This window comes from Rattus rattus, chromosome 9, assembly GCF_011064425.1.
Source record: "Rattus rattus isolate New Zealand chromosome 9, Rrattus_CSIRO_v1, whole genome shotgun sequence".
Lineage (NCBI taxonomy): Eukaryota > Metazoa > Chordata > Mammalia > Rodentia > Muridae > Rattus > Rattus rattus.
In genome coordinates this window covers 86,713,155-86,738,534 of record NC_046162.1, presented here as the reverse complement: position 1 = coordinate 86,738,534, position 25,380 = coordinate 86,713,155, and the positions used below count along the sequence as shown (strand labels likewise).

Genomic DNA, 25,380 nt, shown 5'->3' with positions numbered 1-25,380 from the left:
GGAAGGAGTCGCAGAGAGAAAGTCGTAAACGCAGGCGCTGTGAGGCTGTGGGGGCCTTCTGGGTAAAGATGGATTCCTACGATCTGTTTCGCCGGCTCGGAGCCGGCGCCAAGTTCGACGTGAAGCGGTTCTCAGCAGACGCTACTCGATTCCAGGTACTTTCTGTACGCAGGGAGCCAAGTGACCGAGAAGGGGCGGGATCTGGAGAATGAGACCGGTGCCAGCCGGGCAGCCAGCACGCTGGATGCCCCGAAGCCCGGCTCCGACCACCCGGAGCATTTCCCTCCTTTGGGATTCAGCTTGACCTAAGATTTACCCCAGACTTCTGAATGATTGTTTGCTGAGCTCTGATAAACTCAGTTGAGCCTGGCACAGATACTTTTGTTTCCCGGCTTCTTACTTTACTCACAAAGTTGGAATCCTTTCCAAGGCCCCTTAGAAACTAAGAAAGCACTTTTTCACCGTAGCCTACCCAGGTTTGACTTAATATGCAGATAAACTGTACTGTAGTGGACAGTTTTTTCCCCATCACTCCAACCAACGGCATTTTAAGTAAACAACCAGAAGAGTGATGCTGAAATAAGGGGATTTCTTAGAGCTGTAGTGAGCATGAAGGAAGTCAGTTGGGGCTCACTTGTGAAACATTTTAAACATAACCTTACTGTAAAAGAACAGCCTTTAGGGAGGGTGATGTCTGTATTTCTTCGTCCTGACTGAGGTGCTGTGGTTACATTTGAACGCTGGAACAGGGTTTTCTGGGACCAAATGCTGTGTCTGCTAGTGAATATTTCTAAGATCTTCGATATGTTACTTCCTGATATCTGGATTTTTTTTCTTCTGTCTCACTGCTATTTACCTTGTAGGGTTGGTGTGAGAATGAAGTAATTTAAACCTAATAAACATCCTAGTAAATGTATAAGTATTCATTGCTGTTGTTGTTACTGGTAGGAGGCCAGAGAGGGTTTTTGTTTGTTTCGATTCCATTTGCCTGAACACACTACTTAGCTCAACAGATTCTTGTTTAAAAGGGTTAAAAAGGTGACTTACTGAACTCGAGTCCTTCATATTGCTAGTCATGGGTGAATGGAAACAGTTCTGGCAGTAAATTTCATTTAAAACTTTTGGGGTTTTAGGTAGGAAAAAGAAAATTCGGTTCTGATTCTTCGGAGGCCGTGAAGGGACTAGACTTCTTCGGGAACAAGAAGTCTGTCTCAGATGAGTGTGGAGGATTACAAACACAGCAGGAGCTCCAAAATGAGGAGAAAACAGAAGGGGGCCTGCTGGAAAGGAGTAAGGAGCCCAAGAAGAAGAAGAGAAGGAAGATGACTGCAGGTTAGTGCTGGCTTTCTGCTCATTTTTTTTTCCAGTTGCAAAACAGTGTGAGCTGATACAACACATACCCACCCATTCCTTGGATTATACCCAGGTTCTGGCTGTTGATCGCTGCTGTAATGCTAGTTATGCATTGCCTTTGGAGAATAATAATCCCAAAGTGGGAGTGCTCTGTGAAAAGATAGGCACCACTTCCTTAGAGTAGATACCGCAGACTGACTTCCCACACCTTTGCCTGTACTGGGTTTTTTCTTTGACAACAAGGATTCCCAATCTCCCTGGGATTGGAGGCTAGGGAAACAGAACAGCACATACAGATGTTGTCACAAGATCTGAGTCTGATTCCCAGAACCCACATAAAGGTGAAAGCATAGAACTGAGTTCACAGCCAGGCCATGTCGCTGAGTTCAAGGCCAGTCTGGCCGCCAGGGATACACAGGGAAAGAAGCCCTGTCTCAAAAAAGAAGTGACTCCATCATGTTTTCCTTTGAAGTCTACACATATGCTATGGCACAAACCCCTACCCCCAATAATAACACATTAAACCAAGTGCTGGGTCACAGGCATGAGCTACCACATCTGCCCTAGTGCTATTATTGGGGTTGTTTTGCCTGTTTGTTTTGTTTTTTTGTCAATCTAATTAATGAAACTCTTAATTTAGATTTCATTATTATTCTTTGAAGCAAGTATGTACCCTGGGCCGCCCTGTAACTCCTGTTGTAGTTACGCGTGACCCTGCACACCTCATTCTGCCTCCCTCTCCCAAGTGATGTAGTTTTAGATGAGCACCATCACCTGGTTTTATGCTGTGCTAGGGATGGAACCTAGGGCTTTGTGCATGCTAGATATGTAGTCTGCTCACTGAGCTACATCATCTCCACCCCCTTCTTTTATGTATGTATGTATGTATGTGTTTGTTTGTTTGTTTGTTTATTTATTTATTTATTATAAATACACTGTAGCTGTCTTCAGACACACCAGAAGAGGGCATCAGATCTTGTTACAGAGCCACCATGTGGTTGCTGGGAATTGAACTCAGGACCTCTGGAAGAGCAGTCAGTGCTCCTAACCACTGAGCCATCTCTCCAGCCCCACCCCCTTCTTAAAATTTATATTTTCTTGATAATTAAATGAAGTTAAGCATCTGTTTGTTTGTCTTGAGGCAGGGTTTCAGGGTAGCCCTGGGTGTCCTGGAACTCACTATGTAGACTAGGCTGGCCTCAAATTCACAGAGATTCGCCTGTGTCTACCTTCTGAGTGCTGGAATTAAAGGCCCATGCCACTACATCCAGCTTTGACTATCTTTTAATATGCTTTGTGGATTTTTCATTTCAGCTTTTCTAAATTTTCTTTTCCTTTGCATAGTTTTTCTTTCTCTCCCATATAGGAAATGCTCTGTAGGAGCATTTATGTGTTATGTCTATTAAGTTTCCTAGCCATGAATCTTTTTGTATAAAGTAAATACATAAATTATATAATGATGGGGAGTAAATTTCTTTCCCAAACTTCATTTCCTGTTCCCTAGTTGTGCAGTATTTTTCTTGAGATAACTGTATTCACACAGTTCTGTGCCTGTTTTCAAAAAAGATGGATATACTATTTTCATATGCACATATATTTCAGAAATATAAGTTCTCTATCTACAGTCTGTTAGGAACCTTCCGTCCCTCCTTTCTGCTCCCACCTCCTCTTTCTTGAGATGGTCTTATATGTTCCTGGCTTGCCTGGAACTGGTTATATAGACCAGGATGGCCTTAAATTTAGGGCAATACTTTTGCCACTGCCTTCCTTTTTAAAAAAACAAAACAGAACATATACCAAACAGAAAAACAAGATATCTTGGAATTGTTTAGAATCAATAGAACATTCACTGACTTGCTCTCTTTATAAAGCATAGGAACCATTGTGTTCCACAATTAAGTTTGATTTTTAAAAAATAATATTTTTATCCATTTGTGGTGTGTGTGTATGTGTGTGTGTGCGCGTGGGCTTTCATATGATATTGCACATGTGGAGGTCAGAGGGCATTCTGCAGGAGTCTATTAGTCTATTTTCTCCTTCTCTCATGCACATTCTGGGAATCAATCTCATGTTGTCGGGCTTGAGGTCTAGCACCTTTGCCTGTTGAGCCATCTTGCCAGCCCTTAAGATTGATTTTACAGGGTCATCTATGATTGGCATTTAGTTTTTCCTATACTTTTGCTGTTGCAGTGTTATAAAAATGTCATTGTACTTTGTGTGTTTGTATGACTGTATCTGTCCGACAGATACTTAGAATTCAGAGCTGGTGAGTAGATTTAGATACTAAATATAATCTACAGAAACATTGTGTCACTCAGAAACTGAGTGTCTTGTTCTTTGTCACACACACTGTATATATACTTCCTAGGGCAAGTACATACCTGGTTTGACTAATGTCTATGTCAAGAACATTTATTATGCTTCCATGTTTCTGCTATTACATTATAAAAGCCTTTTTTTTCCCTAGTTTCAAGGAAGGTGGTGAAACTTTTGTCCACTATTAAAAGAAATGCCACAAATTTAGAAATAGGAATTCAAATGTTGGACAAGCAAAAAGCCATAGATGTGTATTATAGCCATTCAGTAATAAATGTGTGTAGGCTGTAGGTCTATAATATATGTATTTATATTTAGTTAGATATGATTGTGGATTAGTGGTGATTGGGGTTTATTAGTTCTGCTGTATGTGAACCAAGTTTACCGTAGATTGCTAGGCACCATTGATTCTCCTCCACAAGCTGCCTACAGGAGATGTTTCTGGGTCTCTGTCTCTGTCTCTCCTTCCCTCCCCACTTCTCTTCCTCACCCCCCCAACATCTCCCCCCCGATTTCTGTCTGTCTCTCAAGTAATTCTTCCCTGTGATACCTACTGGAAATAAAATGTTTTCTCTATATATAAATTAATCTCTTCGTATTTTACATTTCTTTTGTACTAGGTTATTCATCCATTTCTTCTTAGTTTAGTAAGCTTCATATATTATGGAAATTAGCACAGAATAAAAGATCTCTTATGTTTCCTACTTGTCACTACATTTTGTAACATTGAAATCCTCAATCCTGCTTGTTTATTTGTTATAAAGAATGAATGGAGCTGGGCGGTGACACACACCTTTGATCCCAGCACTCAGAAGGCAGAGGCAAGCAGATCTCTTGTGAGTTTAAGGAAGCCTCTTCTACAGAGTGAGTTCCAAGACAGCCAGGGCTACACAGAGAAACCTGTCCCAGAGAAAAAGGGGGAGGAGAGAGGGAGAGAGAGAAGAGTGGATGGTGGATATAGTAGCACACGCTTTAATCCTAGCTTGGGAGGCAGAGGCAGGCAGATCTCTAAATTCTTGCTAGCCTTGTCTATATAGCAAGTTCTGGGTCAGTCATAGCTACATAGTGAGACCCCGTCTAAGTAAGTAAGTAAATAAATAAATAAGATGAACAGGGAATTAAACTCTTTTTCCATGGCTTTGTGTTTGTTTTTCAATGGTATCTCACTGTATAGCCTATAGTGGGTCTGAAAGTTGAGATCTTCCTTAGACCAGGCTAGCTTCAAACTCAGACCTGCCTCTGCCTCCCAAGTGCTGGGATTAAAGGTGTTACCACTGTCGGCTTATAACTTATGGTGCACTTAGCTTCCTCCTTTCCTTCCAGACTGTCTTTGATCTGTGCTGTTTGATTGGTTGGTCCTTGCATCCCATGCCAGTGTCACCCCCTTTACTTGCTGCGGCCGTACATCTAAGAAAAAAGAGAAAGCAGAGCGGCAGACTGACTGCCAAGGCATCTGATCATCCACACACAGTGCACTGGGGGCTGCCTGGTCCACATCCAGGCTAAATAAGAACTCAGTTACTGAGCTACAGCCAGTCCACATACACACTTTAACATATATGCAGTTTCACTGCATGTCAGTTATGTCTCAGTGAAATTAAAAAGTACATTTTAATAATGCCACAGAGGAGCAGGAGAGATGGCTTAGCAGATGAAAGCCCTGACTGCTGTTTCAGAGCGTACAGGATGAATTCCCAGCACCCACATGGCACTTTACAGCACCTATAACTCCAGATGGTGGGGTGCCTCTTTTTTTTTTTTTTTTTGTTTCCCTGGCTACCTAGCATACAAATATAATACACAGATAAAACACTCATACACATTAAAAAAAATCAATTAGAAACCCAGGCATATTAATATTGGCCTACAATCTCATCACTCTGGAAGCGGAGGTAGGAAGATCTGTAGTTCAAGGCCAGGCTAAAAACATAAAATATTCATTGAAGATCTTTGCTCACTACTCATAGAATTTTTTTTTAGATTGTTCTCACATATTTGTTGTACCGTACAAACATTAAAGATGGCTAATCTGGTCACTGAGACAATCAGATCTGCTTCTAATTGAGCCAGTGTTCTTTACAGATACAGGAAGAACTGCTGTCTCTACGACATGGACGGCCCCAAGCACGGTCATTTCGTTGCTATTGCACATGAGGTCTTTCTCTATCACAGTAGTTTCTGGCTCGATGTTTGATGAACAAGCCGACTGCCCTTGTGGACTTCTCAGTCCACATCCTGTTTGACGCATACAGTTGTCTTAATGTCACAGCTGACAGCCAACCAGAGGAAGAGGGCGAGCCTCGGCCTCTGACTGCCGCGTCACAGCTCGCCCACCCCTGGCCTTCCATGCACTTCTCTCCCATTGGATCTGCTGGCGCCTTTTCTGGTTTAGTGTGACGTGTAGCCAGTTTGGCTGGCGCACCTAACACTGTTGCGCTTGGCACCTTTGATTTTTAAAATACAGACGTTCCTGCTCAAGAAGACCTTGACGGGACTATACAGTGGACATCCTCTGTGGAAGCCAAGCTTCAAGATAAAAAAGCCAATGGAGAGAAGAAATTAACTTCAGAAAAGTTGGAGCATCTCAGAAAGGAAAAGGTTTGAAAAATACCTTCATCTCCCAAAAGTGTGCACAGAGTTTTCCCTGGACTTCCCATTTGTGAAGTTATTTTCTTAAGATAGAAAACTAATTACATTTGTCTAGGTTCTACTTGATGAAGACTGACAGAAGCCATCTGTGCAGTGCTGGGTGCTTGGTTATAGTTACAGTAAGATCAGATGGATTTAGTTCTGGCTGTTCATGGACACGTAGCATGTATGTGTAAGAGTTCTTGAGCTCCTCAAGTTTCAAAAGTAATAGTGTGCCTAGAATTAAAATTTCAAGTTTCGTGGGTTGGTCAGATGGCTCAGTGATTAAGAACACTGGCTGCTCTTGCAGAGGACGCAGAGGACCCGTGCTCAGTTCCCAGCACTCACAAGGCAGCTCACAACCCTCTGCAACTCCAGTTTCAGGGACTACGATGCCCTGTCTGATGTCTGTGGTCATCAGGCACACACATGATGCTAAACATGCATGCATACGTACATACATACATACAGGCAGGCAGGCAAAAATACTCATATACATAAATTATTTTTCAATTCAAATTTATTAACTCCTTTTGATAAGCATAAAATTTGGCACCCTTTCTTTCAGTGTTAAACTTAATGTTTAAAAGCTTTTTTTTTTCTGGGAGGGATTATAGGATTAGAATTCTTTTTGTTGTGGCCAACATGGATCTCTTGATTCTCCTGCCTCTACCTCCCAAGCCACTTTACCTGTAGAGGGATAAAGTTCTTAAGGAAGCTATTTGTGATAGGCTATAGGACATTAAAGAGCAGTGAATCTGTTGCTTTCTCTACCCTTGCCACTTGGCTGGTGGAGACTGCAGTGCTGTGCTTTAGTGACCCAGACACCAAAATGTGGCTCTCTGTGGACTATAAGATGACCAAGTTGCCCAGTCAGTACCACTAGACACCCTTGGCATTCAGTTTTAAGAAATTCAGGGCGGATGGGCTTGCTTTTGTTTTTAAAGTATTAAAAAGCACTGGCATTTGTAGGCTAAGAACCAGATTGAAAACATAATTTCAGAGCTTGCCTTCTGCAGGTTTCTAAAAGTTATATAAGTGTGACAGAAACACATTACAGTGCACACAGACAGGTGGGTCCCATCATTTGGAGGGTTTTCTGTGAATACCATGAAATGTACTTAGTGTCTGTGTTGATTGGGGGCTTGTATTTAAGCAGAAAGCTTCTTGTGTCTCTATAGCTTATGCCAGAACTGTTCCTGCTGTTGGAAAGCATCTAAGATTGTTGTTGTTTGTTGTTTAGTCATATCCATGTTGACTCCTTTGTCTCAATTTATAGATCAACTTCTTTCGGAACAAACACAAGATACATGTCCAAGGAACTGATCTTCCTGACCCAATTGCTACATTTCAGCAACTTGATCAAGAATATAAGATCAGTCCTCGATTGCTACAGAATATTCTAGATGCAGGCTTCCAGGTGCCCACACCAATTCAGATGCAAGCCATCCCAGTTATGCTGCACGTGAGTATGAAGATCTAGGATGCCTGTAACATTCTCCTGTGTCTCCGTTCTCTTCCTGGCCCCTTGAAATCCTTTCCACCTTTAGTCCCCTATTAAGTCTTTTGTTTGATTTGAAGGTCCATCTCAAGTGTTTGTACCCCATAAAACCTGCTCATTACAAGTAGATGCCATCATTTCCTTTATTAGAACCTCGTGTGTGTGTGTGTGTGTGTGTGTGTGTGTGTGTGTGTGTGTGTGTGTTGTGTGTTGTGTGTCTGAGTACACATATAACCTTGAATCCATGATCCTACTGCCTTAGCCTCTCAGGTGCTGGCACTTTGGGTGTGTGCTATTCAGTGCCTGACACTTGAGTGTTCTTTTTCATGAAGCATTTAAACCCCGAGCATGGAGGCTGTGTTTTGTCTTTTCTTTCTTAGTTAAGTTTGAAATGCCCAGAAGCTGCAACAGAAATACAAGTGCTTTTTAAAGTTCCATGCATATTCTAACTTGGCCTCCTCGCTGCCTCCCACACTCTTTATTATTGCCATATCCTTCACGTGCAATAAAGCACAGAGACTTTAAGTCTAAACACTGTGTAACCCACACAACTGTTCTCCAACAGAGCTGTACATTTCTGTATACCTCAGAAAATTCTGTAGTGCCCCATTCATTCATTCCTTACCCTCTCTTACCCAGAAAAAAAAAAAAACAGAACAGTTTTCTGATTGCCATATTTTTTACTTCTAGGATTTTACTTCTAGGGCTGTCAGTAATCTTTTACTTAATGTCTTTGAAACTTATCACACCTGTGCTACTAAGTAGCATTCTACCGTATGAGTACATTAGCGATATGCTTATTGAATCACTTGTTGATAGAAGTACAAATTAGATGAATTGTTTAGAAACTAAACTTTCCTGAGGACTTTAAAAAATAACAATGATGTAACCATGTAGTGGTGGCGCACACCTTTACTCTCAGTGCTTGAGGAGCAGAAACAGGCGGATCGCTGAGTTTAAAGCCAGCCTGGTCTATACAGTGATTTCCAGGACAGCCAGGGCTGTGACACAGAGAAACCCTGTCTACAAAAATAAACTAACAAATGCACAGTGAGAAGTCCCCTACCTCTCTCCTCTCCTCCTTTTCTCCCTTTTTCTTTCTCTTTTCTTCCCTCTCCCCATTTACAAAATAATCAGCTGGCCTTCAATTAAAGTAGAGGAAAGCTATGACCCCATTACACCCCATTCCATTAGTTCTTTACTTGATGTACTGAAATAGACTCGTGTGTTTGAGTGATTTTATTAATTCACATTTATTAAATTTGCATTACTTTCCTCTTAGGTTATTTCTACCATTATTCAGCTTAAGACTTTAAAAATTACAGTGACCCCTTTGAAGATTGTTATATTCTTGTCACCCAGGTTGTCCCCACTGTTTAATTCTAACATTGACTCACTGTGTTATTTAACAAATTCATCCCAAGGGGATTGAACAGTACAGATACTGGGGTAAAAGGTCAGTTGTGCTATGTGCTTTGGTAACAGAGTTTATGGGAAAGAAAACTTGAAGTAGTAGTTCTGATTCTTTCTGGGTTTTTGTTGTCCATGGTGCTTACCATTCAAATGTACATTAGTGGCAGTGCTCTAACACTGTTAGGGCAATGGTGTCGAGGGTAGGGTATTGGAAAAAAATAGATGGGGGCCATTAGAGAAGTGGGTAGGTGTGAACAGTTGGGTTTAGTTCATTCAGTTCTAAGTGGCAGGGTGTGAGTCGGGGTTATTTGTTCAGTTTTATTTGTTGTTTTCATGGCCGCTCACGTTGTCTAACCAGGCTCTGAAAGCTTGATGAACTTGTCCTGTACTTGCTATGCTCTGTCATTAGGGTCGGGAACTTCTGGCTTCTGCTCCTACTGGATCCGGGAAGACGTTGGCATTTAGCATCCCCATTTTAATGCAGCTGAAACAACCCACAAATAAAGGCTTTAGAGCCCTGGTTATATCCCCAACCCGAGAACTTGCCAGCCAGGTATGACTTAGAGTTTCGAGAGAATGTATTTGTGTGTGCCTTGTTATTTTTCTTGCTAAGTTGGGAAAGCTCTCAAAAGAGTGTACTCTGTATAAAACAGCATATGGGCTGCTCTTATAAATATCTACAATTTTCCAAAATGCAATTTGACAATCATGCTTCTTTGGTAAAGGCTCCAAGATCTTTCAGATTGAGGGGGTACAGTGATATATTCATTGCTGAAACTTGTTTTGCTCATTTAGAAAAGTGAGAGATTGCTGGGCATGGTGACTCGCACCTGTAATCCCAGCACAGGGAGGTGGAGAAGAGGATCCGTACTCCAGAGTCATCTTCAGCTTTGGTTACATACCTCAGAAAATTCTCAAACAGCTGAGTGCATGGCACATGCCGTTGATCCCAGCACTCTAGAGGCAGGGGATCTAGAGAGTCTCTGTGAGCTTTTGGCCAGGGCTACAGAGTGAGACCTTGTCTGAAAAAAAGAAGAAAGGAAAAGAAAATACCCCAGTTTCCTAAGAAAGTAAAAGCTTATTGATGAGTTCCACTCTCCCAGTGTATAAATAAAACACATGCCAAGCAGTAGGACGTCTCATTCTGAAAACTGCAGCAGATGGAAGGAGTTTGCTTGTCTCATGGAAGTGGTTTAGGATCTTGAGTCTTGAACATTGCAGGCCATCCTGCAGCGCACTGCAGGTCCCTCTGTGGTTGGTAATAGGGACACCAAAGGCATAAAAGAAGCTGCACGCCCAGGCCTCATGTTTTAACGTCGGTTCTCTTACCTCTTTGTTTTAGATTCACAGAGAATTAATTAAAATATCTGAGGGTACAGGATTCAGGATACATATGATCCACAAAGCTGCAATAGCAGCTAAGAAATTTGGACCTAAATCATCTAAGAAGTTTGGTAAGAACTTCCTGCTTAGTGTATGTAAGGGATTTGGAAATAATAAAGGTCCTAATTGCTATATAAAAGTTGTTACAGTACAAGTCAGAGAGTGTGTGTGTGTGTGTGTGTGTGTGTGTGTGTGTGTGTGTGTGTGTGTGTGTGTGTGTGTGTGTGTGTGTGTAAGTCAGGGTTTTAGGTAACTCATACTGGCTTCAAATCTATTTAGTTGAAAATGACCTTGAACTTCTGAGCCTCTTGCTTGGCTTCCTAAGTGCTGGGATCACAGATGTGCACCACCACACACAGGCTATGTAGTGCTAGGAATCAAACCCAGATCTTTGTGCATGGTAGGCAACTAGTGTACCAACTGAGGCACATCTCTAAGCCCCTAATTAGTTATTTTATTTTATTGAGACGGGTTTATCTGCATGGTCCCTACTATCTAAGGACTCGTTCTATAAACCAGGCTAACCTTGAACTCAGAGATCCACCTGCCTCTGCCTTTCAAGTGCCGAGATTAAAAGTGTGCGGCACCACCGTGCCCTGCTTTCATTAGTTATTTCTGAGGAAGCTGAACATGAACTTTCCTCCCTCTTTCACCCAGAAGGTCTACGCCTGTGTCCCAGATGATTCTCCCACCAGTCACCACAGGGACACTTGTAGTTGTTGCAGCTGGGGTGGAGGCTAGAACCCTTGTTAAGCCCCTCAATGCCCAAGACAGCTGTCTGCAGAAAGCTGGGTGTCTCACAGTGTCAGCAGTGCTAGGGTTTACCTCTTGCCCTTGGTTTCTAATCTTGTCATAGGAATACCTTGGTGGATATGATTGGATTACTTATATTAACCAGAGGCTTTGCTTTTAACTTGAGCTCTGAGAATTTATTTAAGATTTTTCAAGCCAAGCATGGTGGCATGCACCTGCAGTCTTACCACTGAGGCAGGAAGATCAGAGTTTTAAGGCCAGCCTGGTGTTAGGATGATACGGTGTTGTCTCTTAGAAGTTGAAATGGCTCCAGGTATAGTCAAGGGTTGCAGCTCTTGCCTGGTGCCTATAATAGCAGGCCTTGACTTTATTAACCTGACACTCAGGCAGGGGTAACAGGACCACGGGTTTGAGGGAGTCTGAACTACACAGCAAGACTCAGGCTCAGGCAACGAAAAGGTTGAAGAAACTGCTCAAATTGTAATAAAGAGAGCAGAGATAGAGGAAGAGGTTTACACTGTGGTGGAGGGGAAAATATGTATGGCTTACTAACAATTTGATTTTTGTGTTAACAGCCCCTCCCTTCCTACTTAAGGTTATTAGCTGAAATTCTGAAGGTTTACTTCTGTACTCTAAGGAGTGCATCTTAGGTCTGCAATCCCTCCTACTTGTGTTTCCTGCAGATATCCTTGTGACCACTCCAAATCGACTGATCTATTTGCTGAAGCAGGAGCCGCCAGGGATAGACCTAACAAGGTACACAGTTCTCCTGCCTTTCCCTGTCCTGCTTATGTTACTAGGTTCCTCGTTACTGTGACTGATTATTAGACAAACAGAAATTTAGGGAAGGAAGGGCGGGCAGGCTGCAGTTTGAAGGCGTATGGTTCATTGTGACTCTGGGGCAGGAAGGTGAGGCCTGGAGTCCTTGCATCCACAGTTAGAAAGCAGGACAGCAATGGCTGTTGGCTATTTGCTGCCTTTCTCCTTTTTATTCTATCTGAATCCCAACCCAACAGTGCCGTTTGTAGCGTGGGTCTTCCAGCCTCAGTTAACCTGGTCTAGATAATCCTCACAAACGGGCCCAGAGGCCTGTCTCTGGTGATTTTGGGTCCTGTCGAGTTAACAGTGCCAATCCATCACAGTTACTTTGTTCTCGGTTGCTTTTCTTGTCGTTTGGTGCATTCTCTGCCAGCTTATGGCAGTGCTATGCTGAGAATAAGAATGTAAATTATCTAGCAGAAAACTGGGAGTTAACTGGTCAGGAAGAAAATTGCACACTCGAGTAAACAGTACATGTTCCCCAAGACCTTTTCGCATCTTTTAGCAAAGGTCAAGGAATCCTGAAGGAATCTGCTGTTGTTGCTAATACAGCTTGTCTTTGAGGATTTAAAGACTGAGTTTCATTTATCATGTGTTTGTGGTCATTTTCCTCGGATTTTTTCTCGTTTGATAAAGTAGCGTACCTGTTGGACTTGTTTCATGCACACTGACATTTGGAGGTGCATCCTCCAGATCTGTAACCACAGGTTGTTCTGCTGTTCCTTAGTGTTGAGTGGCTGGTAGTAGATGAGTCGGACAAACTGTTCGAAGATGGCAAAACTGGGTTTCGAGACCAGCTGGCTTCCATTTTCCTGGCCTGCACATCCCCCAAGGTCAGAAGAGCAATGTTCAGTGCAACTTTCGCATATGATGTTGAGCAGTGGTGCAAGCTCAACCTGGATAACATAGTTTCCGTATCCATTGGAGCAAGGTGAGCACTTGTTCTTTCACATCACCCACTCACTCGTTGTCTTGGGACTGGGCGTGTGGGGAGTTGTTTTGTTGTTTTGTTCTGACTCTGAGATAGTTGTTTAGTGTGACACCAAGTGAGAGAAGTTTGACCGATAGAAATGTGCTTTTTAAAGTCAAGATTAAGGATTTTTCAGAATAGCACAATGAAGATTCTCATGTTTGCATATTTATTCATCTTAGCATCATTCATTCATTCTTTCACAAAACATGCCATAAACTCTGTGGCCACCCATACTTAGTTTCTCTGATTGTGTAAGTAGGACTGCATGGTCCTACTGCTGTTACTTAGCCATGTGATAAGTAATTCTGGTATAAAAAGTGAATTTGATAAGCACCAGGATGTAGTTCCATGATTGACAGAGCAGTTACGTAGCAGGAGATCTCTGTTCCGTTCTCCTGCACTGGAAAAGGATTTGAGCTAGATAAGCATTTTGTGCTAAGTAAATGCACTACCTTAATTTAAAAAAAATGATCAAGGAGAAGCCTGGGTTGGCAAGATGGTGCAACAGTAAGGGTTGCTTCCACTAAGCTTGCTGCTGAGGTAGATCCCAGAACCATGTGTGGAGGGACAGACTTGGGAAAGTTGGTGCTGTGTCACACAGGTGATATGGTGGTCAGAGGACAACTCTTGGGAGTTGATTTAGTCTCAGGCTGACCCATTTACCCGGCAAGAAACTTTACCTAAGCTCTGTGCCATCCCTGGCTGTTTGGGGTTTTGGTTTTTGTCTTGTTTTGTTTTTAGACAGCAAAGCTTTTTTACATCTAGTCCCAGCAGACTAGTTTTAAACTCACAGAGCCCTGTGCCACCCTCCCAGGTGCTGGGATTGCAGGTCCTTACCAGCATGCCTCGCTAAAATTTGATTCGTAAAAGATACATTTTTCTTCGCAGGAATTCTGCAGTTGAAACTGTTGAACAAGAGCTTCTGTTTGTTGGATCTGAGACTGGAAAACTTCTGGCCATGAGAGAACTTGTTAAAAAGGTATGTTCAAGTGCACTCTGGACTTCTGGTAAAGGTCATCCACATTTGATCATCATCCTGCATTGTATTTAGTGTTGATCCAGTGCATGGTGAGGTGTTTGTTTCTTGCTGGAGTAGTGCCCTGAGTCCACCTCTGCCTGTCCATGTGTCCTTCACTCTCTCATCTCTGCTGGTTCGATAGAGATGACCTGGGGCACTGAGGAATGAGTGATGCCCTCAGTCTGCTTCTGTTTTTTTATCACAAAATAAGTACTGAGGAGAAGCCTTGGTTAGAAAGTTAAGAAGCTGGAGAGTTGGCTTGGTGGTTAAGGGCACTTACAGCTCTTTCAGAGAACCTGGGTTCAAGTCCCAGCGCCCACATGGAGCCTCACAACCATCTCTAACTCCAGTTCCAGGGCACCTGACACCCTCTCTGACCCTGTGAGCACCAGGCACAAACTTGGCCACATACATACATGTAAGCAGAACACTCATTTACATAAAAGGATGTGGGTTCAGGGTAAGGAAGCAGAAAGTATAAGTGGTAGGTCTGCTTTTTGGAATTTATTCTAAATGAGCACAGATACATCAACTGCCTTAATGGTAGAGCAGTTAGGATGGTTGAAGATGGAAATCTTATGGAGGCGTTTTACATCTCTGGGGCCTAGAAGAGGCATGGTACAGGAGCCAGGACATGGACTTCTGAGCTGGACAGCCTAGGGATTGGAGCTGTACCACTTTCTACCTCAAAGGTGACAGCAGATGTGACCATAGAATGTTGAGAGCTTCTAGGTGATAAAGATTAGGTGTTTCTTGATTCTGTTGGGGAGTAGGGATTTTGTATTTGTTTACATTGGGACAACTAGAACTAAAGATACAGGAAAACTCTAAAGTTGTAGTAAGTAGGTGAATTAAAGACAGTTTTACATTATGACCAGAATCAAAGTCCTGGGCTAAGAGGTGGTGGTTTTAGCATGGGCATACATTATTATAAGAAGGCAAGTTTATTGGAATTAGTTTGATAAGAAATGCCATTCAGGGATGGGTGGTGAGGAAGATGGAGGTGGATTGAGACACTGGCAATAGAAGTGTATGTCTTAGAAGTTCTATTGCTGTGATAAAACACTGTGACAAAAAAAAAAAAAAAAAGTGACTTGGCGAAGAAGAGTTTATTTCAGCTCACAGTTCCACATCAGAGTCCATCACTAAGGGACATCAGAGCAGGCACATGGAGGCAAGAACTGATGGAGAGGCGCTGGAGGGATGCTGCCTAATGGCTTGCTCTCCGGTAGCTTGTTCAGCCTGCTCCTTATAGCACCTGGGATCACCTGCCTAGAGATGGCACCACTCAGTGTGTTGGCCCATCAATCACTCATTAAGAAGATGCACTACAGTCTTGCCTGCAGACAAATCTTTATGGAGGTGTTTCAGTTGAGAGTCCCTCTTCCCAGATTTCTTATGTTTTATGTCAGATTGACATAAAACTTGCCAGGACAATGCACTAAATTGAATGGGTTGTTTGTGAACTAGAGACATGTTATGAGGTGTTGATTGTATTCTTTCTGACAAGCTATATGTGCTGAGTTTTTGCTTCTTTCTCCTAGGGTTTCAATCCACCTGTCCTTGTTTTTGTTCAGTCCATTGAAAGGGCTAAAGAGCTTTTCCATGAGCTCATATATGAAGGTATTAATGTGGACGTCATTCATGCAGAAAGAACACAGCAGCAGGTAGAAAGTCAACTGTACTGCAAACATCATGCACTGCCTATTTGCTGTGTAGACTGGTACTAAAGCATTTAATCTGTCTTCTTTCACCAGAGAGATAACACAGTCCACAGCTTCAGAGCAGGGAAAATCTGGGTTCTTATTTGTACAGCCTTGCTTGCAAGAGGGATTGACTTTAAAGGCGTAAACCTGGTCATCAATTATGACTTCCCAACCAGCTCAGTGGAATACATCCATAGGATAGGTGAGCCTTTGTTTCCATGCCCTTGTTGCCTACTTATCTTTCTCAGCACCTCTACCGTTCCCACTAGATATATCGCTCTTTGGTTTTAGGTGCTATGAAAATCCAATGACCTTTTTTCAGGTGTGGGGGAGGTTACATTTTCCTACTTAATGATGTGTGTGAGCATGCCAATAGTGTGGGGGGTTGGAGGAGGAAGACATCAGGTGTTAGTCCTCAACTTTCCAGTTGTTTGAGGTAGTGTCTTTCTTGCCCTTCCTTGTGTATGTCAGGATAGTGACCTCAGAGCTTTCAGGAAGTCCCTCATTTCCACCTCACATCTTAACATAGGGACACGGATTACAGACATGTCTTACTGCTCTAGCTTTTACGTGGATTTTGGGGATTTGAACTCCTATCCTCTTGTTTGTACAAGTGATTTCCCACTGAAACATCTCTCCAAATCTCAAAGTCCTTTATGTAAACTTTGAGAGTCCAGTTAAACAAACAAATAAAACATTTTCATGGTCTGGTTTCTCCTAGGTCGAACTGGAAGAGCAGGGAATAGGGGAAAGGCTGTTACATTTTTCACCGAAGATGATAAACCATTACTAAGAAGGTAAATTAAGGGTTGGGATGTAGCTGGGTTGTAGAGCTCTTGTCTGGTGTGTTTGATTCTAGCATCACTCCTACCACCCCACCATCCAAAAATTTAAGAAGCATGTAAATTAGGAAATATAGCTTGGTATTTTGGTTGCAGCTGATAAAAGTGTTCCATTATTTTTCTGTGTGTATTAGTAGATAATTACAAATGACTGTGTCCCAGATTCTGTATATTAGTTAACTAAATTCTGTTACTGATATATTAGTTAACTAAATTTTAGCCATGAGCTAGGTGTGATGCTTGCTGCCTGTGATCTTAGTACTTAGGAGGCAGAGCCAAGTAGATCACCACAAGTTTGAGGCCAAGAATCAGGGGAAAGATCCAGGGACAATGTTTTTGCTCTTCCCCTACTAGAATTTGGAAGTGTTGACAGTGAAATATTTAGTTTTAGATTTCAGAGTAACAGAACTCACCAGAGTTGGGCAGTGCTATTTATTGTTTAATTGTGTGTGTTTGTGTGGGGGCTCTTACTGTGTACCTCAGGCTTGCTTTAGTCTCTGAGTAGCATGCTGTCATCAGATTCACAGCCTATACCTCCCAAATCCTGCAGTGATGGGCTTGTTGCTAAGGTTGTGGGTTACTGAAAAGTTACTGAAATCTCTGTACCAGTCAGGGCCCTCTTTTACCATGGTGCATCCATTCTGTTATTTTGGGACCAGATGGAGTTTGAAATTTAGTCCCAGAATCACTTGCCATAGAGGAAAAAGTATTTTAGTGGCACATTTTATTTTTGTCAGTTGTAGCCCTTTGAAGTCTGGATATCGTACACTTTTAGACTCTCCAGTCTTAATTTAGTTCATCATTATAGATTTTTATGCAGATTTCTGATTTCGGAGACAGGGTTTCACTGTGTAGCCTAGGCTGGCCTGAAACTCACAGTCTGCCTGCCTCTGTCTCCCAATAGCTAGTACTATAGGCTTGTGCCACCAACCTCAGCTGTAAAGGTGCAGTGTCCTCTGTATTCTGACTGCCTACGGTAATTTTTGACTGAAGCATTACTGATAGCACCTACATTCTATACGTGTGCCTTCAAAGCTTCCATTTTGTCAGCATGCTTTGTCTTGCTTTCAGCTTATCTACTGTTCCCACTAGATATACTCACTCTTTGATTTTAGGTGCTGTGAAAATCCAATGACCTTTTTTCAGGCGTGGGGGAGGTTACATTTTCCTACTTAATGATGTGTGTGAGCCGATAGTGTTGGGGGGTTGAAGGAAGACATCAGGTGTCTTAATAATCACGAACGAGGATATGACTGATGACTCCAGCATCGGCTAGCTATATGATCACTAGTGTTTCATCTGTAAGACGGGGTTTGTAGGAGTTCCCACACTGTCATTGTGAGGCTCAAATGGGTTATTATATGTAGAAATCTGGTGGTCCAACCCTTCGTGATCCTGTCACTTAATGAACTGAGGCTTACCTCCAGCTTTGCTAAGGATTGGAAGCAGCTGCTGCCTACAGTTACTCATCCATGTATTGATTTCAGTCCAGTGACTGCTTCTCTCAGGGATCTATTGTGGTTACATTTGACAGCAGTTGGTATTCTCTGAGAAGACTGTTCTGGAATATTCTGTGTAGTTTTAGTTCCCCTTGTGTTGTACAGAGGGTTTTGTACACTAATGAGCTGTGTTCCTGGTTTGTGGGTTTCTTTTTCAGTGTTGCCAATGTTATCCAGCAGGCTGGTTGTCCTGTACCTGAATACATAAAAGGTTTCCAGAAACTACTAAGGTGTGCATTTAAACTCATTCGGGGCCTTTTCTCTGGGTCTTTACACACTCTTGCTTTTTATTTTGTTTCTTCCTCTTTGCCTTTATTTAGTTTGTAGTTTAAGTGTGTGTGTATGTATGTGTGTGTATATACACCCCAGAATGGTGCATGTTTAATTTTACATTTTTTTTTTTTTTTTTTTGCTTATTTGGTTTTTGTTTTGTTTTGTTTTTGAGACAGAGTTATACTACGTAGCCACTGGCTGTCCTGAAACTCACTATGTAGGCCAGGCTGACCTCAAATTCACAGACATTTGCCTGCCTCTGATCCCAAACGGTAGGATTATAAAGGCATGTATGCCACTATGCCTGGCAAACTTTTTCCTGTTTTTAATCTTTTTGTTTTTTTAGTGTATGTAAGTACACTGTCACTGTCTTCAGACACACCAGAAGAGAGCATCGAATCCCATTACAGATGGTTGTGAGCCACCATGTGGTTGCTGGGGATTAAACTAAGGACCTCTGGAAGAGCAGTCAGTGCTCTTAACTGCTGAGCCGTCCTTCCAGCCTCATGTTTTTAATCTTATATACAAATGGTTCTTGAGTTATAACAGGTTTAAGATCATCTAAGCTCATTGTAAACTGAAAGTATTATAAGTAGAAAACGGGCTAGGCAGTGGTGGCACATGCCTGTCGTCCAGCATACAGGAGGCAGAGGGAGGTGGGTTTCAGAGTTTGAGGTCAGTCTGGTCTACAGAGTGAGTTCCAGGACAGGCAATACTACAAAGAGAAACCATGTCTCAAAAAAACCAAAAGGGGGGCGGGCGTTAAAAAATGCATTAAAGCACATCTAATCTGCCAAACATTCTAGCACAGTAGCCCAGTGAACTGTAGGCTTTCAGGGCTTATGTGGTTTCAGGTGTTTTTTGAGGCAGGGTCTCACTCCTTACTTATGTTGACTTAAAAGTCACAGCACTCTTTCTGCCTTGACGTTCTAATTACTGAGATTACAGGCTTGGGTCCCACACCTGCTAGAGTATCTGTCACCTGCATTGTTGAGTGACTTACTTGGAGTTCTGGTTCCCTGCTGCCATCCAGCATGGCTACAAAATTTTGTGCATGTACAGCATGCTGGAAGGGCCAAAGTGCAGAGCAGCATCTGCCGAACAGGAGACGCTGCATTATAAAGGGAAAGGCTGTGCTGTGGCTTCTCTAACAGCATCAGCTGGGTGTGCTCCTTCCCTCTGTTCTTGCCTGTTGAGTTTCCTGTGCGTGTAGCCGAGTGACATTTACTGCATTCACAGTCCTGTGTACTCAGCACCTGTCTGCAGGTCTCTTCCTCTTCAATATACTCTAATCCCAACAGTGAGGTGCCTTTAAAGCCTTTTTAAGTAAACATTTTACTTTAGAATACATTAGTTTCTTCTTAGCTTTTCATTTTTGAAATTGGATTCTTAAAAACTATTCAGGGGATGAAATGTGCTTAAATTACTAATAATGGTTACTTGTCTCGAGTGAGATTCTTTAATGCTTATTGACATAGAGCATGAGATTGTCTCAGAATGTATTTAACCACTGCCAGTGTGATTTAAAGGTTGATTTCCTGTGACCTTACAGAGCAGTTGTAAGCGCTGTCAGCTGATCTGATCCACTGAAACAAGTAGAGCCTCATGTAGCTGCAGCTTCTAAATGAACTTGTGCTTGATTTCTTTCCTCTCTCACTTCTTAACTTCCAGCAAACAAAAGAAAAAAATGATTAAGAAGCCATTGGAAAGGGAGAGCATTAGTACAACTCCAAAATATTTCTTAGAGCAAGCTAAACAGTAAGTACCTATATGGTAAGAAATTGATACATAATTAGAGTAGACAGTGTTTCTCCTTAAGAGGCATTTTTAGAATACATAGATAATCCATTATAGGATATGGTAAAAATATGTCTCGGAATGCCTTTGATTTGGGAATTTGCATATTTTAGTGTTGAAATTTTTCTGTATCTATACTATCTATATTAATCATCTGGGTTTCCTGTCATATTTGAAAATAAAGTTTGCTATGAATTAGAATTGCACTTCATACTCTGCCCTGTCTGTCATGCTGCTGAAGCCAATAGTTAGGATCCTTGACAGATACTGATCAAACCTTTCTTGAAGTTTCTGTCTCCTGAACAGGATGTCATATGATCTTAGGCTTATGCTGAGGTGCACTGTATCCTTTAAAAATTATTACTTAACTTAGGTTTTTTTCAGGGCAGGGGTAGGGGTGGGGGAATACTTAGTATAGGTCTTGTAGGATACAAATAGATATGTTTTATCTACTAATGCTAGGAAGCTACATGTTTTGGTAGGGGTTTACCAGAATATTCTGAGTTCTATTATCCTAATTAAAAAGATGATACTTTTCACAAATTTCCCAGTTCTAGAATAGCATGTTCTCTAATAGAATCTGGCAGCTTCTGTGTGTGTGTGTGTGTGTCTGTGTCTGTGTCTGTCTGTGTCTGTCTGTCTGTCTGTCTGTCTTAGACTAGCACAGTTCACTACAGAGACTTGATGCTGATGAGGTAGAGAAATTAGTGTAAAACAGGCCATGCGAGAACATTAGATGGCTTTAAACAAAGGAATTTGCATAAGGGGAAGGTCTGGGGGGCTGGTACTTTTAGAGAAGTGTCAAGGAGGTAGACATGTTTAAAGACAGGTGAGATTTAGGTCTTTAGAAAGAAGGAAGCGATCAGTCGTCTGAAACTGTTTAGCAGACCAGGAGGCTTGCACAGCATTCTAGTGCTGTAGAAATAAAGTCCACTCCAAGTGCTGACAGTGCACAGCCTATCCCAGAATTTTGATATTTTTCCAGATTGAATGTGGAGGAAGTCACACCACAAACTTAAAGATTTGGAAGCATAGTAATTTAAATTCCATTGGTGCTTTCTCAGTTTTATGAATTCCTAATATAGTAATGTAGGAATGTGATGTGTGTGTACAGTTTTTGTGTGGCAGCTTGTTTGTCTGGAGTATCATGAGGACCATTAGGTGCCTTTCAGGGTCTTACTTCTTAGGAGAGCTAAAATTACAAGTGCACTTCTCTCAGGTGGAGGCTTTTCTGGAACCTGAAAGTCAGATGGTGCATAGCATGGAGACTGTTGAATTTAATAGGATACAGCAGTATTTTTTATTTTTTATATTATTATTATTATTTACATTAAACACTTTTGAGTAACTACACTTTAAATGTTTTGTGTTTATAGCATTCTTTGGGCTTATTACAGCTTAGCTACAAGAAGCCTTGGGAGTGCTGGTTAAGTCTGTGGTATCAGCCACACACTAAGGCTTTCTTCCCATTTCTTCTAACTTAAAGACCGTCTTTCTAAACATAAGACCAAGATCCATCACGATCTGGTTCGTGCTCCTTCTCCATTACAGAGACAGGTTGCTTTGGGGTGCATAAGCTCATGTCTCCAGCTTAGCTTCCACACTCAACTTGGAACCCGATCCCTCGTTGTCTAGAGGCCTCCCTTCCGGCCCTACAGACCCAGCCTGGTGTGGCGAGGGGCAGGTTTGGATTTGGAGCCTAAAAGCTGATTCTAATAGGAACTTTTCTTGGACGACTTGGGCAAGTTGTGTGATGAGCAGCAGGTTTTATCTGTCTGCCTCGTTGTCTTCATTTGAGAAATGCAAACGACACTTAACAGCAAACAGTGTCTAGTACTTAGCACAGAACCCTTAGGTCAGGCCAGACTCTCGTTTGTGCTGTGTAGTAGTGTAGTTGGTTATAATGTTTTTCAAGTGGACAGTGATTTTTATGCTAGGCAGAGGCCTAGTAAACATCTTTGTTTCCAGTTCCTCAGATGCTTTGCTGTACGGTATTCTAGCACATGTTTCTTTAGCCTCGGTTATAGAAGTAAATTTATAGAGTTTCTGATTCACCATGTCTTCCTTTTCATAGGAAAAAGGTTGCTGGCCAAAACAGCAAGAAGAAAGAAACTCTTAAAGGAAAAAGTTAAAAATAAACACCTTAGAAGGCTATCCCTGCAGTGCAATTTATGAACTTGGCATGAATTCTCATGGAGTACCTACAACCATCTTTACCAAACATTTTAAGTCAACAAGGGTAGGAGAGAACAAAATGGTCCTGATTTAGTGACACGTCAAGCTTCACTTTGTAAATGGGATTTATACAATGGAAATAACATGCATTGACATTTCTGCCTGAATCTAGAGAGCTACTTCTTATAGAAGAACAAAGCTGATGCTAAAATAACACCCATGTGGTGAACTCTTAAGGATTTTGCCCTTCAAGTGTGAAGGAAAGTGTGATGCATGCTGTGGAGAGGCATCTGGAACAGAATTTTAAAATAAAACCTTGAGCTTGCATGCACCATCCACACTTGTGTGCGTGAGAGCCGTGTGTGTAGGGTGTGAACAAGAACGGCGACACAGGCCAGCCACAGGAAGAAGCCTAGGGCTCCCTTTAATGTGTCTTGTGGTATGAGCCATGAGGAGGTCCCCGTCTGTGCTTATCCAACTTCCAGAAGATTGGAAACTGCAGTCTGTTGAAATGTACTTTTACTTCACTGGTGAGGAGGCTCATGCTTGACTGTCAGTGTTGCAACTGGAAGATTATGCTCAGCCTCCCCCATCTGACTCCATTCTCTGTCATTTAACCATGCTCTTTCCACTCAAGATGATTTTGCTTGAAAGCTGATAGCATTCATTCTATCCCACCCTGATAAGGAAGAACATTCCCGTTACACGATACACCTGGCTTCGTTGTCTCAGACACTTATCTTTGCTGAGGCTTGATGGTCTTCATCCACCCTCGCCATTCCGACCAAGGCAGTGTGCAGTGTGCAGGTTTTACTTAATTACCTGCTTTGCACAGTGGAATAGAAACGGTTTGGTACAAGTTGAAGCACTTAAGACTGGAGCCTAGAATTGCTCAGGCTTGGTGCTGCCATAGGACTGCAACATAGGTGACTGCCAGCAACTGAATTAAGCCTCTTCTCCTTTACTCTAGGCAGCTGATGCTTCAGTCTAAAATCAGCACAGGAGACCTTTTTAATATTATTTGTTTTGAAAAGGGATCTCTGTATTCTGGACTGGTCTAGAACTCACAGCAGTTCTCCTGTTTCAGCCCCTTTACTTCTGAGAGTACAAACATAAGACTGTCTTGAATAGATGGGACAAAGATTTTTTTTTTTAATCAGGCTTCATTTAAATAAATTGCTCCAGAGAGCAAAACCTATTCTTGCAGACAACTGAGTCCGTGTGTATCCTGAAGTAGGTATACATTTGAAACTTTTGTCAACTGCATGCTTTCATTTTAGACCTTCAGCTTTTTTCCTGTGTTTTAAGACGAAAAGTACCTCCTATCTTTGTGTCTGAAGCTTTGTAAACTCACAACAGATATTCCTTCAACAAGCATTTAGTTTATTTTTCTTCTAGAACTGCACCACTAACAGCACCACTCTCGAAATTAATGGCAGTGATGAAGTAGAGAAACATTTGTGTGGTGTGAGACCATGATCTCAAAGCATCTGAGCCGGAATGGAACTCCGATGGGAACTGTCCTTGGAAGGGTGCAGATAGAGATGCTAACAGATCACTTTAACAATCCCTACTTCATTATTTTCTCTTCATTCTTTCCTGAGCAACTACCCAATCCATAAAGTAGCTACAAAACTTGTATCAGCTTGTTTTGTCAAAGGGTCAGTAATGGATTTAAACTCCTATATCAGTAAGGACTCTCCTACATAAATGTTAGCTTTGACCAGGGAAGAGGAAGAGTGAAATAGTAAACAAGACCAAACAACAAGAAAAAAATCTACAAATAATGGGTATGGTCCTAGTTAAAGGACCAAGGACTCTGGGGACAACACTGGCCTGGACACACTGCAGCTCCAAGATCTGAGCATATGACAAGAACTTCTTTAAAGATTGATTTTTCTCATTTCTAAAATGCAGTAATAACTCGTAGGGACACCAGAGATCTAAATGCACATAAAACTGACTGGTCTAGTGAACTAATAACCTGTTATAATTGTCTCTTAGCGAAAGCTGTAAAGCAAGAAGTGGCAGGGACTGGTTGTGATTAATCCATTATCAGAGCTTGACAAACTTTACTTTCAACACATTTTTCTTCCAGGTAGCTTGATTAGGGGTGGAGGTGTCAAAGGAAAAATACCCTGTGTGGGCTCAGTATAATTGTGCTTGTTGCGCCTCACGACACAAAAGTAGTGCATCTTGAAGGATATCCTCTTCGTGTGTATTGGGTTCGTGTGTGCTTTTGGTTGGCTTAAGTAAAAAAAATACTGTCAGTGCCTGTGATGGATGCTGAAGAGAGTCAAGAGTGCCGAGGGAAAAAGCTATAAAGGCCACTAGGATCCGTCAGTTGTGTAAAGGAACAGCAGAAGAGCACTTGTGTTCCATCATCCGGCTAATCAGGACCTACTGTGTGCACTAATGAAGATCCACATTTGCAAAGTAACTACACCAGCCGCAGTGATATGACTCCTGCAGCATGCGGCGGGGTTGCGCCGCTCGTGCCGAAGGGCTGTGAGTCACGTGGGCGCGCAGCCCCGCCCCGTCGTCGGCCGGGACTTGGTGGGGTGGTGTCTGCCCCGGAAGTGCCTGTCTTCGGCTGACAGCTGCTGGCGCGGCGGCGGCCCCGAGCAAGATGGCGCTGCGGCCGGGAGCCGGAGCCAGCGGCGCGGCGGGGGCGGGCACAGGACCCGGCGGGGCAGGCAGGTGGGTCGGCGGGGCGGGGCGGGGCGCGGGACCGGCGGAGGGGGCTGGTGGGTCGGCGGGAAGGGCAGGAGGGGCTGGGCGCAGGGGCGGCGGTTGCGAAGCGCGAGCGTCCTGGGGACTCGCGGGGAGCGCGCTCGGGTGCAGGCTTCGCCGCACCTGCCGCGGGGCCTCGAGCACCCGCGAGTCCCTTCCAGGCTTGCTGGGCTCGAGATGGTGTTGGAGCGAAGGCTG

General features: G+C 42.7%; 2 protein-coding genes across 2 annotated transcripts in view; both read left to right on the top strand.

Moving 5' to 3' along the window:
* Ddx52 (DExD-box helicase 52) lies at window positions 1-22,787 on the top strand. Its single transcript, XM_032913933.1, has 15 exons — window positions 1-155; window positions 1,134-1,332; window positions 6,134-6,267; window positions 7,577-7,762; window positions 9,621-9,764; window positions 10,554-10,665; window positions 12,031-12,103; window positions 12,894-13,097; window positions 14,028-14,118; window positions 15,702-15,824; window positions 15,915-16,065; window positions 16,585-16,660; window positions 18,363-18,434; window positions 20,149-20,235; window positions 22,349-22,787. The coding sequence occupies exons 1-15, from the start codon at window positions 69-71 to the stop codon at window positions 22,404-22,406; spliced, it is 1,797 nt and encodes a 598-aa protein (XP_032769824.1). The 5' UTR covers window positions 1-68; the 3' UTR covers window positions 22,407-22,787.
* Window positions 22,788-23,765: 978 nt separating this feature from the next.
* The window catches only part of Synrg (synergin gamma), a 78,591-nt gene continuing 76,976 nt past the window's right edge, over window positions 23,766-25,380 (top strand). The window contains exon 1 of the mRNA XM_032913932.1: window positions 23,766-25,149. Within this exon, the coding sequence (XP_032769823.1) occupies window positions 25,079-25,149 (71 nt within the window). The 5' untranslated portion in view covers window positions 23,766-25,078. The remainder of the gene's footprint in view (window positions 25,150-25,380) is intronic.